Genomic DNA, 14,073 nt, shown 5'->3' with positions numbered 1-14,073 from the left:
GAGATCATATAGTTATACTTAGCTGATCAATAGTTAACCAATAATTATCCAAAACATACTCAGACGTGTGTATATAATATAGCAAGACCAATCAATTTCAATTTGTCTTATCAATACTAAGCATAAAGGTAACGCTTCTCATAACGCAACCAACCGGCGTGGTACGTCAAGTGAACCGCCACTCGCACGTAGTGAGTCATCTTCTTAATACACGATCTTTGGACGGAAAGTGGAAAGTTCTACGTTCTGCGCATGCGCGCCCCAGGATTAATGTCAAGGCACAAAAGTGGCGCTACACCGTTTCGAGCTCTACTCCGGTAAGCGAATTTCACACACGTTTTTTATATTACAGTTTTACGCCTAATTAGTCAAAGTTTTGGGAACTTGCGCGTGCCGTTAAGCCGGTGTCCAGGGACTCCCTCAGGAGTCACGCCGGGGCGAAAAGACACATTTAGTGAACAATAAACAGTCAATTTTAACAGATTTTCTCCCCTGATGTGTGTGTGCTGTGGCTGCTGCCGCCTCTAGTCTCCAGTATTGTTCAGTTGGCTCCCTAATGGCGACGGCAGGCAGTGCTGTTTTCCGCTGGGGGAGGAGGAAGAGGAGGGGGGGGGGGGCATATTCTATGTGGTTGTGAAATTATTAGGTTTATACCCGGCTTTGGGTCCCGGTAACTCCCAAAGGGTCTCATGTAAACACGGTGTGGGAATAGCTTTGCCCCTCGTTGTTTACCACCGCATGACACAGATGAAGACCGTTCATTTGAGCGACAGGGCGCCCCTGGCGGTGGCCGGGGATATTTGCCACTGATTGCGCCAGGTCGGGCTATGTGCGGGGTAACTTTCCAATTAAAACCCCTGTGTCACAGGTATCCTAAAAATCGGGCTTTTTATTCTGTTTCCCGGCCTGTTGTGGTGATACTGGCACGTGCACGACTAGAAAAAAATAAACTGGATGAGATGGGGGGGGGGGGGGGTAAGGGGTGTTTGTGGATTAAAACCACACGCTGCCAGTCGTGAAATATGTCAGAGTCACACTGTGTGTCTTGTTCAGCATCAAGCGCTATTTGATGCGAACAAGTTGTGATCATTTTAGTGATATTTTTAACAATGGCGCAGTCGGTCTGTGCCTGCTCTCCTCCCCTCTATCCGCCGCTAATCCAATGGCTGTTTGCGCCAGGAAGGGCAGGGAGAGGAGCACGGAACACCCTGAACCACGTTTTCTTCTGGATCCCAACTTGGAAGCCAACCTACCTCCTCATTTACCTACCTGGGGTATTTATGGAGGAGTTGCGCAGCTCAGGTAGTTCTGTTTTTGTTCTGCTTAAAGTTTTGGACCTGCTTCCCGTAGTTTGTTGAATATCACTGCTGGGGGAAAAAAAAAAGAGAGAGAATGGGAAAAGAAGGGCAGCTCGGATCAGGGTCGTGTGATAGTCACCGCGGTAACCGGGTGCCTGGACCGGATTTGGTGCTGGGGTGGTCATGGAGCTGAGCTCCTAGCCAGTGTTAATAACCAAGGGCACGGCCTGGGGGACTTCAGCGGCTCCTGGGAAGCTTGGTACAGGCTGTCCTTCAGCGCTGATTCTCTAACATTTCAAATGAGAGCTCATCAACTGTGCGGAGCTCAGAATAGCCGGGGTTGACTTTGCATTCCGCTGCCAGGTTACCGGAATTGGCTGTATTGTAGCCCATCAGCTGGCTCGGGGGATGTTCTGGTGGCTGCGCATTACGCATCACCTCTCAGTGACATAAGCCTTATATAATAATCTCAGTCGTTTTTATTTGAATATGGTATTAGTCGGTTGTCTTCTGCGGAACTGGCGCAAACAGCTCTATGCCTCCACCTTGTGACCAGCTGGAAAAAAATTATTTAATGATGAACTTGCGCAAACTGACAGTGTTAGAGGAGCACACATGTAGCCTGAGGTGATGATGTGGCCGGGGGTTTTCTGGCGCAGATTTTAACTGCTTGAGGGTTTTTTTGTTGCAAGGAGGGAGTCTCTCCCCCTCCTCCCCCCCCCCCCCCCATCCCACCTCTCTCTGTCCACCTGGTGTTGACGTTAGGAGCAAGGTTGCATGTCAGAGCTCATTAATGCAGGACCCTCGTTTCCCTCGCATCCACGTGAATGCAGGCTGGCTCATAGCGCTGCATTGCAGTCTGAACCGAGTCTAGACTGGGCTATTTTTTCCCCCTCAGAGCACTACTGAGTTGCTTTGCACATAGATTCCCTCTGTTGGTGTAATATCAGAACTGTGATGCGTTTACTTTGCAGCTCAGCGTGGCTTCTGGGTGGTGTTGCACATATAGAAGGGTGCCTTTGGGCCCTCTGTCCATATTTTGACACCAGTTAACCCCACGCACATGGTCTCTAGACATAGGGTTAGGTTATATCGTCTAAAATATAAGCTTGAGTTAGATTACGCAGTCACTACTTTGGAATCCAATCCCATACAGTCGAGGACAATTTATCAATCTGTAATGTGATGCTGTTTTGACTTGTGCTTCCTGTCACATGGTCATCATGAGCAGTTCTTCCTGTTCCAGCTTCAGTGTGTTAGATAGGTCACAGGGGTTGCCAGGCTGAGATCGCAGCATCCACAACAACGTTGCTTTACACTTGTCCCACGTCGCCAGACATTACTTCACAGCACACCGGGATAGCTAACGTTAGATGCTGGCTAGATTGACATTGTCGTAAAAGTGCTCACGCAGAGCTCTGTAACCCAACTGACGGACACACGTGTTCGGCTTAGACTTACGGTAGATGGGCGGAATCCAAATTGTGATAGCGGGAAACCTCCCTCTTTTACCGCGGTTTACGGTATTACTGTGACTAATTAAAAAGGATGGCGAAAGGCTCGGACGGCTTGTGGCTACAGCTTTCAGAAAGAGAATCCCAAATAATACTGAAACACCTCTTCTTCTCGTTAGGTTGGAGCCCCAAATGCTGCCAAACTGCAGAAGTTGGGTTCTTCTTCGAGACCAGGTCACTTGGTGCGCGACTTGCCATCCTTAAATATCTTTCAGCCAGAATTATTTTTGGTATCTAACATATAGATACTCTTTTAATACTAACTAAAGTAAGTCCAACACTGAGTATAGGAAATGGTTATGTAGCAAAAGCTAGTTTTTTTTATGGTCATATTTGTATTGTTTGTACATTTTAGACAGATTTTTATTGAGGAAAATTTCGTATACATTTGAGGTCTTTGACGTATTTGTATTTTTGTCCATCTCCTTTTAATTAAGTTGTGTTCTTCTTTGAGACCAGGTCACTTGGTGACCCCCCCCCCCCCCCCCCCCCTTCCCCTCCCACTGTCACGTGATGACAACCATGCAAGCATTTTTAGGCATCAAATAAATTTATATTTAATATTTAATCCTTGTCTCCCATATCAGTGCATTGCATTTTTGTAATGACGATATTGAAACTGATACCGTTGCTATTTCAAAGACCCTGCGGTATATGTCGTTTTTGTCGGTTAAGGAACTTCTGTACTCCAACTATGTCATTATAAAATTATAAAATGCCGGTTCCTTGTAGTGATGCTTACCTGTTCAGGAGGAAATTAGCCAACTTGGCGTCCTTTTTGACTCCCAACTGTCTCAGTCTTTCAAGTACATCTCCAATATTCACCCGGGGTTTGTAACGTCTCTGGTCACGCAACTGTTAGAAACATGCTGTTTTTTTAGGTTGGGTAGAATCTATCTCCCGTTGATCCCGTTCATTTGTTTGCTGCTTTCATGGCTGTACTATATATATATATATATATATAATATATATATATATATATTATACTTTATTAATCCCACAAGGGGAAACTACACTTTTCACTGTTGTTATTACACACATTACACACAGGACCTTTACATGCACTAATGGAGAGATGTCAGAGTGGGGGGGCTGCCCATGGAAAGGCGCCCCGAGCGGTTGGGGGTTCGGTGCCTTGCTCAAGAGCACCTTGGCAGTGCCCAGGAGGTGAACTGGCACCTCTCCAGCTACCAGTCCACCACCACCATACTTTGGTCCGTACGGGGACTTGAACCAGTAACCCTCCGGTTCCCAACCCAACTCCCTATGGACGGAGCTACTACCACCCCCTAACGTTAAGCTATAGCACTCTGGGTTTAGGTCTCTACAGGTAGATCTGGCAACCCGGCCCGGCTGTCAAACCGGGCAGTTGATAACAACACAAACTTTCAAAAAGGAGAAAATACTGGCATTAGCTTTGTTGTCAGAAAAGATAGTATTTCAACTTGGCGTGTTTCCTTTTTATCTGATTAGTCATTTGGCTCATTTTTGGATTCATTAAAGTAAATATGTTGCATATTGGACCTTTTCACCTGCAGCAGAAACATCTGATAATAGGTCTACAATGCTGTAAGCCCGGTCTAGTTTGTAGCATTGCTGAGCAAATATCTTGTTAAATATCTTTCAGTCAGCGTAATCAGTGCATTTAATAATTTAGTTTTACTGTTTTGGATATGTGTGTTGGCTGGATTTTTTTTTTTTACTAGTGCTTGGTATATAACATATAAATACTTAACACTGAGTATAGGACATGGTTATGTAGCAAAAGCTAGGATTTTTTATGGTCATATTTGTATTGTTTTGTACATTTTAGACAGATTTTTATTGAGGCAAATTTCGTATACGTTTGAGGTCTTTGACGTATTTGTATTTTTGTCCATCTCCTTTTAATTGCCAAGTAGCTGTCTTGACATAAGTTTCAAGTAAATTATTGGCGAAATGCCAACCGCCAGTAGCAAATAAACTCCTTATTTTTTGAAAGGAGAAAAAATAAATATGTCACAGGAACTGCTTTTTATACTTCAAGCAATCTGGTGGAAAATTAATTGCATATCTCATTTACATGTGGCTTTACACAGCTGTTAGTTGTGAGGTATCATAGAAAGATGTCTTCCAGTTTGCAACCTTGGGATGTTTCAGTAAGCCCCATCAGGAGGAGGTCTAGGTCATCTGGGTAAAGGATGGACTTCCGACCATACTAAAATTTAGCAAAATCTCAACCCGGTCATGAAGCTAATGTGGGAAAAGTGGAAAAAGTTGTAAAATATTAAGAAAACCTAATTTCCTACCTGTTTCCTTCAAGATACTGTAGCTGTGGTGCTGTGATTTATATTGGATGGCCAAAATGGCCGCCGCAATTATGTCAAGCCAGTGAAGTGGCAATGATCAGCGTCTGCACAGAAATACGTGTGTGTGTGCGTGTGTGTGTGTGCGTGCACGCGCACGCGCACATGTGTAGCAGCTGTCAGCAGTGATTTGATGTGTGGTCTACAGCCACCCTCACTGCTGTGCGACATGAAAGGCAATTTTTGACAGAAACGGATCAACGTAGAGTGTGCAGACATCCCCAAAAGTGCTTTAAATTGTAATTACCGGTAATAGTAACTAATAGTGTGGCACCAAATCTGCCTAAGACGTATTTTGTTGTATTTCTTCTCTTTTGGATACTGTAGAGATATCCAGAAGACCAGCTTTAGTAACATTTACCTGTAAAAGCATGTTTTATATTGATCACTTCACACATCCGTTCATTCAGTATCACGTAGAGTTAAATATAAGCCATTTGAATATTGTGTTAGCCAACTCAACAGCACCCAGATGTAGAGCACAGACAAGGAGTCCCTGTGGTGGTGGTGGTGGGGCCTTACCGTCACCATGGCAACCAAGGTGTAGCTTCACTAGTTGCCGGGGGCAACAAGAGAGAAGCTGTGTCGAGTGACACACGGGTACGGACGGAGGGATGTGAAAGACAGCAGGTGAGAGGAGTAAAGTGCACGGTAGATGGGTGAGGAGGTGCAGAGAAGAGGAAAAGACGGATGAGACATTATGGAGAGGAGGATGAGCAAAGTCTCCTCTGTTGCTAGGCAAGCACGTAGCGGTTCCTCAGAGTCTACTGTTGAAGACATCGCCCCTACTATTGTTTAGCCTCAGTTTCTTCTTTTCGTAGTGTTTTCCTGTGGTAATTTCAATCAGAAAGCCTTGACTCTGCAGCACAAGCCACCCACCATCCTTCGACCTCATCAATAATATAATACTGGAATCAGTTTAGGAAAGTGTCTCAGCAAAATTGTTTTGATAAGACAGAAGGTCTTCTCAGAACCAGACTTTATTCGCCAGGTATGACATACAAGTACACATACGAGGAATTTGACTTAGGTTGGAGCAAGCCTCCGGGCGGCAGCTATGGAACAGCGCCACCACACGCTTATCTCGAAAAGAAAACAATGCAGACAGCAACGTACTATACAAAGAAACATGGTATACAGTACACAACGTAAGAGATGGTGATGCTGAGATGGTTTTGCATTGATTTACAAGATCTCAGTCAGCTCTGTACAGTGGTTGCAACAAAAATGCACAAACATGTTCAATTAAATTTTAGGTTCCACCATAATGATGTAGTAGTAGGAATACTAAGTCGTTAATGTTTCCAGGATTTATGTCCCAGAGAGGACTAAACTGCTACTTGTTCATACAAACGTGATTTAAAGAAGTACAATGCTTTAGGCTTAGTCACCAAGTACAGCCAAAAATGAAGAGGTCTGAAAATTGGGACTAGTCCTGCTCTTTCTGGAGTTGCTTGACCCACATTTGATGAGTTCTTCTCACCCAGGTCGAAGGAATATTGAGGGATCCTTGTGCCGTCCTTGTTTCTTTTACCAACACCTTCTTCTCAGTGCGAGTCACCTTGAAAAGGAAAAGTTTGACTTGACCTCAACGAGCTGAGTGATGTAACTCGGGCTGCAACTAACAATTATTTTCATTGTCAATGAATCTTTTGATTAATCTCTTGTATAATCGATTAGTTGTTTGGTCTATAAAATGTCAGAAAAAAAATGCCGATCAGTGCCAAAGCCAAAGATGACATCCTCAAAAGTCTTGTTCTGTCCACAACTCAAATATAATCAGTTTACTTTCAGATATTTACATTTCAATAAGCTGAATCCAAGAACCTCTCTTCCATGGGACTTGGAAACTGATAATTGGATTATCAAAATAATGGGCAATTAATTTAACTGTTGACAACTAATCTGTTATTCTTTGTAGCTCTAGAAGTAACACAAGCAGAAATGTCACAGCATCACCACAACATCCATTTGGGCTCCAACTGTTAGCGGAGCATCCAGTTAACCCTTGTGTTGTCTTCCCGTTAACAATGAACTTGTCCTTCCAGGTCAAAATTGAAAATGAATGTTTTGTTGTGCTTTTCTGATGTTTTTGTCACTTTTTCTGATTTATTTGTCACTTTTTAAATTGCTCTTGGTGCTTTTTTAAAAACCTGAGCTGGTTTAATAACAGGTTTTACACTTATTCTTGGCAGTCATGGTCAACAAAACCTCATTTATATCAAATTATACCTACGTTTTTTTGTTAAAAAGGCAGAAATTAGATTTAGTTTGACTAATAATTAAGATCAGAAGATGTTGAGTGGATCTCAGATGGGTATATATATATATTAAAGTTTAGTCCGGATACTGTTTAAAACCATTAAAGACAAAAAATTAAAATGCTATAAGATTAAATAAAACACCCAAAAAATTCAATGAAAGTAATGTTGTATGAAATCATCCATGTTATTTTTTTGGCTATTTGGTTGAACGAAATCCATATTTCTAATATAAAACACTTTGAAACGGGTCCGTTTGACCCGAGGACAACACGAGGGTTAAAGCTGTGTCTTATAGGATATAGGTTGTAGTTTATTGGACATCTAGGACAAGCTTGGGGAAAAAGACAATGGCAATGAGTCTTCACCAGGCGTGAGGGGTCCATGTGGGGGGGGGGAACTGGCCTCTGGGGATACCTGTGTTACCCCTACAGCTGTCAGGAGATAATTAGGTGAAGCCAGCACCAGTGAATGGTTTTACGCTGTCTAACTGGCTTTTGTTTGTTGATCGCCAGGTGGTTGCCTTAGCGATGGACGGGGAATCAGAACCAAACCCTGCCATAGCAGAAGAGGCAGGGGAGCGGGTGGAGCCCATGGATGCCACTCCCTCCCCCGAGCAACAGACCACGCCCCCCTCCGAGGTGGCTGGGGAGGCATTTTCCATGGTAACGGAAGAAGACGATGAAGCCGCAAAGGAGGGGGGCACGGAGGACAATGATGAGGGTTGCGCAGAGGACAATGATGATGATGATGTGGTTCTTGTAGGGGAGGAGGATCTCCAGCCTTCTGCTACAACCCTCTCCCAAGACACGCCCAGCACAGACTGCCTAGAGCCGGCTGCTGCCGTGGCGACTGTAGACATGTCCACGCCAGACATGACCCCCAGTTCTCCTGCGTCTTCCAGCACATCCACGGTGGCAGCACCACCTAAGCCTCCAACCGCAGAAGCAGAGCCCATCGTCATTGACGATGAGGATGACTCTGAGCCGAAAGAAACGTCCTCCTCCTCACCAGCGGGCCCTGCGGGGTCCTCCGAATCCCACTCGCCAGGTGCACTCAGCAGCACTGAGCCGGATTCAGAGATCCGGATTGCCAGTGTCACAACACTGGGCTCCAGTAGCCAGAAAGGAAGCGCCACCGTGTCCGCAGTGAATACGCCACCACATCCAGTGGACGTCCTGGAAGACATGAACCTGATGATCACCTCGGTGACGTCGCTGCAGAGCGGGGCTGCGGTTGTCACAGCGGTGAGAATCAGCAGAACGTTTTATCCATATTTTCTTTCATCTAGTCTACATTCCCCTATGCTTTCGCTGTATTTTTGAAAAAATAAAAAAGTTTTAAGTTACTCCTTCTATTGGGTTTCAGGAAAAGTTGGTTCTTGTCTGCTGATAGACGTTGGTGAAAGCATGTGTTCTCTGTGACATAGCATGTTTGTTCTTGGCAAAGTGCATAATGAGATCTTTGTAATGACGATTTTTTTCATTCCAATATTTTATTCATCCAAGTTGCACTGGGAGCTCCTAGATAGATGAGGTTGGATTCAATTCCACAGACTGCACAGCATACATGTTGTTTTTTAATGTTTTGTCACTAAGGAGAGAAGCTCATCTAAGCAACTTGTCTGTCTAGGCAGGTGAAGGCCAGGCAGAGGAAAATGGTCTGCAGATTAGCAACGCGTTCAGCCTGAATCCCGACACCCCATCTGGTCGACCAACAGCCTCCTTCAACCCCGGGCGGGGCTCAGCCCCCACGGGCCAGCTGGTGCAGAACGGAGACACGGGGACGCACAGCAGGGCAGGTAAAGAAAATGATTATGCAGCAAGAAGAAATTTAGCTTGATGTGTTCTCACAGGTAAAACATTACGGTAGTGACCAAATTAGTAATTGTCAATGTTTTAATTGAGATTTTATTGTAAGTGCATATTTGGCTTTCATGTGTGTGTCTTTGTACGTATGTGATGATGTGATGATGATGTGATGTGATGCAAAAGAGATTTTTAATCTCAATGGGTATTACCTGGTTAAATAAAGGATAAATAAAAATAAAATAAAATAAATTGATGTGCCACATTTGACTTTGGTCACTGCAAGGCTTGCAGGGGAAGCAGAACAAATAGAGCCCTGCTTGCTTAAACCCCTAACGCTATATTTTGATGTTACACTGTTCTGTTGTGACAATAAAACAAATTATTATCATTATTTTACTGAGAACTCATAATTAATTAATGTTAGGGAAATCTGTTTATGTTTTGTAACGCTTTTCTGGATTCGTTTTTAAATATATATTGCCCCATATATCGGATTTTTAAATAACCAAATATTCTTATCGGCATCGGCCTTAAAAATCCTATATCTGTTGGGCTCTATCCTTAATTGGGTTAAGAGATTAACAGCTATATGTGTAAGGTGTTCAGATTGCACATTGTTTGAAAAAACATAGCCCCTTCATCCAGTGAAAAGCAGGATCATCCTGGAAAAAAAAGTTAAACCAGCTTTGCTTTTGCTGCAATATAATGCAACATCATCTGGTGAAGCACAGCTTGAAAGCACAAATTTGTGGTGGATTACTTTGTAATGTGAATGACGTATTTACACAGAATACCTTATAATGTAAATCTTTTCTAGTAGACCTCATGAGTACAAATATGATGCAGACAATGAGTATAATAGTGTCTCTTTAAGTGTGATTTTTACATGCTGGTTGCCAGTTTTACTCACGATGTTTACTCTGTTATGGCCTAATAGTATATAGCATACCACATACCTGCAATGACCCTGGTTCAATAGCAGCCGAGGACCTTTTATATGCATGTCCTCCAAATGTCTGTCTGTTTGCTGTCTGTCTCTCTACCAACATCTGTTGTTTAAAATAGGAAAAACATACTAAACAAATAATCTTAAAGTGTTAGCATGTAAGGACTGCAGGGAAGGGAGACGTGTCCAGACTTCTGATGTTGTATAAAATATAGATGTGGACACCCACATCTATATTTTTGAAGAGCTCATCGCTTCTCCTTTTCTGGGAAGACTTTCAACCATATTTTGGAACCTGAATGCGAGGAATCGCTTCCATTCAGCACACAATATGATTATTATTATTGATTTGTATTTATACTTTTTTTTTTCATTTTTATTAATCCCTAGTTGGGAAATTACAAGTAGTAGTCTGCTGTTAATTTCTGCTAATAAGATTCTCCTGCAAGTAAGAGATCAGCCCAAACCAAGCTTAACATCCTTAGGCCCTAAGTACACAAAACTATGTTTACAGGGTGGTCCAAATAGTTATGATATTTTGGAATAGTGAGGACAACTTTAAGACTGCAATTCCAAAATGAGGAAATGGTTAACGAGGAGCATTTGGACGGATGCGACAAACTAAATCCTCCTGATAAATTTGAATTAACTGAGTTTATTATTAAGTCGGAAAAACAAAGTTGTAGTATGGAGACAGCTGACTAAAGTAAAACTTTCTTTATTTCCTTCTAGACTCGTGGATCTCCCAGTCAGCCTCAGTTCCCCGCAACCAAAAACAGACGGGGGTCGACTCTCCATCACCAGCCACCTCCCTACCAAAACCTCCAGGCCAGTCTTCCTCATCTACTTCCTCCTCAGGCTCTCAGCCACAGCCCAGGACAGTCAAGGTGATCATTAACATTAAATATTAAAACATTAAAACATTAACATAGTCTATATCTTTGATGTTCCACTCGTTGCCGACTGAAATTCTGCTGGATTTTACTAATTCAAGCCAGATATCCGTTTCCTTTGTGTTGGATTTTAAACTCTGGTGGATTTCGGAAGACTATGGTGACCTGGTCCTCAGGTCTCTGCAGGGTAAATCCAGACAGCTAGCTAGACTATCTGTCCAATCTGAGGACTATGGTTACCTGGTCCTTAGGTCTCAGCAGGGTAAATCCAGACAGCTAGCTAGACTATCTGTCCAATCTGAGGACTATGGTTACCTGGTCCTCAGATCTCTGCAGGGTAAATCCAGACAGCTAGCTAGACTATCTGTCCAATCTGAGGACTATGGTTACCTGGTCCTCAGGTCTCTGCAGGGTAAATCCAGACAGCTAGCTAGACTATCTGTCCAATCTGAGGACTATGGTTACCTGGTCCTCAGGTCTCAGCAGGGTAAATCCAGACAGCTAGCTAGACCATCTGTCCAATCTGAGTTGTCTGTTACATGACTAAAACAACTTTTGAATGTACACGTTCCCCCAAAACAAGTTCTCTCAAGGGCGCTTTTGCAGAGGTGCTGTTTCTCCATGCGGAGGTTGGCGCCGTTCAAGACTATTGTGATTGGTTTAAAGAAATTCCAATAAACCATAGCACATTTTTCTCCCATCCCAGAATGCTGTGTGGACTCTCCAGACCCTCCTCTGCCACGAATCTAATGTTAACATAATAGACAAACTGGAAGTGTTATTTTAACTTAAGTCCAAAGTTAAAGGTTCAGTTGTACATGCAACTTTTGTATCTGTATTTTAATGTTTTCATATAAATAACAGTGTGTCACTCCTGTTTGTTTAATTGCTTCATATTCTCAACTTTAATTCATGTGTGCATTTAAATATTCTCCCAAGCACACTGCAACCACCACTGGAGCAGATTTAAGTGTTTTAATTAATTTAATTTACTTTTAAACACTTCTTTCTTTCACCACCTATTTGCTGTTGTGCAGGTGTGCAAAATGCAGACACTCAAAGTGTATTCTCATTTTGTGTGTCTGCAGTGAATCTGCAGTGCTTGTAAACTCATAAATTACTTACTGTTGTAAACTGCCCTGCAGTTAAGTTTGTTCTTTTGTTTGTTTGTTTATCCCAGGTGACCTGTGCCAACTGTAAAAAGCCCCTGAAGAAAGGCCAGACGGCATACCAGCGTAAAGGCTCCACGCACCTGTTCTGCTCCACCACCTGTCTCTCTGCCTTCTCACACAAACCCGCCCCCAAGAAGAGTTGCACCATGTGCAAAAAGTAAGTTGCACATTGAACGACAGATATTTCATTCGTACTTCCACTCTTGGTTATGGGTAACCAGAGCACAAAGTCCCTTGATCCTGCGGGGTCCGTGCTGTATGGATGAGATGGTAAAGACACGTGGTTCTGCTCGTATAGAGTGATTACCGTAATGGTCAACATAGTTTGGGTTTCCACAAAATGGTTATTGCGCTCCGATGACGTGTGTGGGACAGCGGCTTATACACTGTCCCATACTAGCAGCCTAAAATCTGCTATTTCATCTGCTTTAACTGTTCTTTAATGTTTAATTTCTTATACTGCAATGTGACTTTTGTTGTTTTAATTTTTAATTGGTTTTATGTGAAGCACTTTGAATTTCCCAGTTGTGTTATACAAATAAAGCTGTCTTGCCTTGCTTTCATTGGCTTGAATTTAGAATTGTAACGAAGCATGTGCAGTACATTTAAAGTAGTGGGGTTGTATTAATAAACCAACTCTTTTAAATTTCCATTAAGGAAAATAGATATTTTTGTTTATAAGTGAATTTCCAGCAGTTTTGAGTTGTCTGTCCCAATTCTTAATTTACTCAACTCATATATTTGCAAGTCCTAAACACAATATTTAAATAAGGACAACTATTATCACTTTTACTAAAGGATGCACATTTCCTGTATATGTTAATTGATTTGTGCACTGTTTTTCAGGGACATCACAAACATGAAGGGCACCATCGTGGCCCAGGTCGACTCTAGCGAGTCTTTCCAGGAGTTCTGCAGCACGGGCTGCCTCGGTGCATACGAGAACAAGCAAAACCCGCCAAAATCAGTCCTCAAAACAAAATGTACTGTTTGCGGCAAACTCACTGAGGTCAGTCTGTTTACACAAGTAGCAACACATGCTCCTCCCTTGTCCATTTACCTGTTTTTCTCAACCAAAGCAACACTTGCCTCTGGATTCCTGATAATAGAATGAATAATTGAGTGGCAATGAGTAAAAAAAGCAAGGTAAACAACCCACATGTACAGTATTATGTAGATAAGTGTGTGAAAGTCTGCAGCTGTTCACATCTGTACTGAAGTAGGATCATGGTTAATTACAAGCTAGAGGTGTCTGTATTAATATAATAATATATTATATAATAATAATATATGTGATATTCTGGCTCCCTCAGGGTGCAGAGAACATTACAAACATCAATGTAACGCAGAGCGGCTAGCATAGCTGTAGACTCTTAGCATTTTGGGGTTTCAACTTCTCTTTATTATTTACATCCTTGGTTTGAGTGTTTGATTTTTCCATCTTCTCGCCCTGTTCTTTAATTTTTTATTTATTTTTTTATCTCATTCTTATCCCTTAATGAACGTTTCTCTTACCACCATTTCATTGCCTCTGTCTCTCCTTCATTGTCTTCCTCAGGCCACTTTCATTCAATATTCATCTCTTTCTTGTTCCTTGTCTGCCTTTTACGGTTCTCTCGTTCTCTCTCCTTTCTTGCCTTCTTTCTTTTCTCCATCCGTCCATTTCAGTATGGCGTAGTAGGGCCCATCTGCAGAAGGCCTTCAGCGCAGTCTCCATGGCCACCAAGTGCAAAAACAGTTTTTGTCAAAATTGAATTGAATTCGTCCCACCTCCTAAAGAAGAAATCATTGCCCGGAAGCTGTGTATGAAATTACTTTTGTATTGGTGTCATG

The 14,073-nt window shown here is 42.6% G+C and overlaps 1 protein-coding gene across 2 annotated transcripts in view; it reads left to right on the top strand.

Annotated features, from left to right (window-relative positions):
- The first annotated feature begins 212 nt into the window (after positions 1-212).
- zmym2 (zinc finger, MYM-type 2) overlaps positions 213-14,073 on the top strand; it is a 32,960-nt gene continuing 19,099 nt past the window's right edge. Inside the window, exons 1-6 of one of the 2 annotated variants that reach the window (XM_032529970.1) lie at positions 213-317; positions 7,934-8,665; positions 9,051-9,219; positions 10,908-11,062; positions 12,249-12,397; positions 13,087-13,249. In XM_032529970.1, the coding sequence (XP_032385861.1) occupies positions 7,949-8,665; positions 9,051-9,219; positions 10,908-11,062; positions 12,249-12,397; positions 13,087-13,249 (1,353 nt within the window). In that variant the 5' untranslated portion in view covers positions 213-317; positions 7,934-7,948. Of the gene's footprint in view, positions 318-1,162; positions 1,303-7,933; positions 8,666-9,050; positions 9,220-10,907; positions 11,063-12,248; positions 12,398-13,086; positions 13,250-14,073 lie in introns of those variants that run through there. The other variant, XM_032529971.1, reaches the window with a different exon arrangement.

The sequence above is a fragment of the Etheostoma spectabile genome, chromosome 11 (genome assembly GCF_008692095.1).
Source record: "Etheostoma spectabile isolate EspeVRDwgs_2016 chromosome 11, UIUC_Espe_1.0, whole genome shotgun sequence".
Classification (NCBI taxonomy): Eukaryota; Metazoa; Chordata; class Actinopteri; order Perciformes; family Percidae; genus Etheostoma; species Etheostoma spectabile.
This window is presented reverse-complemented; position numbering and strand designations above follow the sequence as displayed.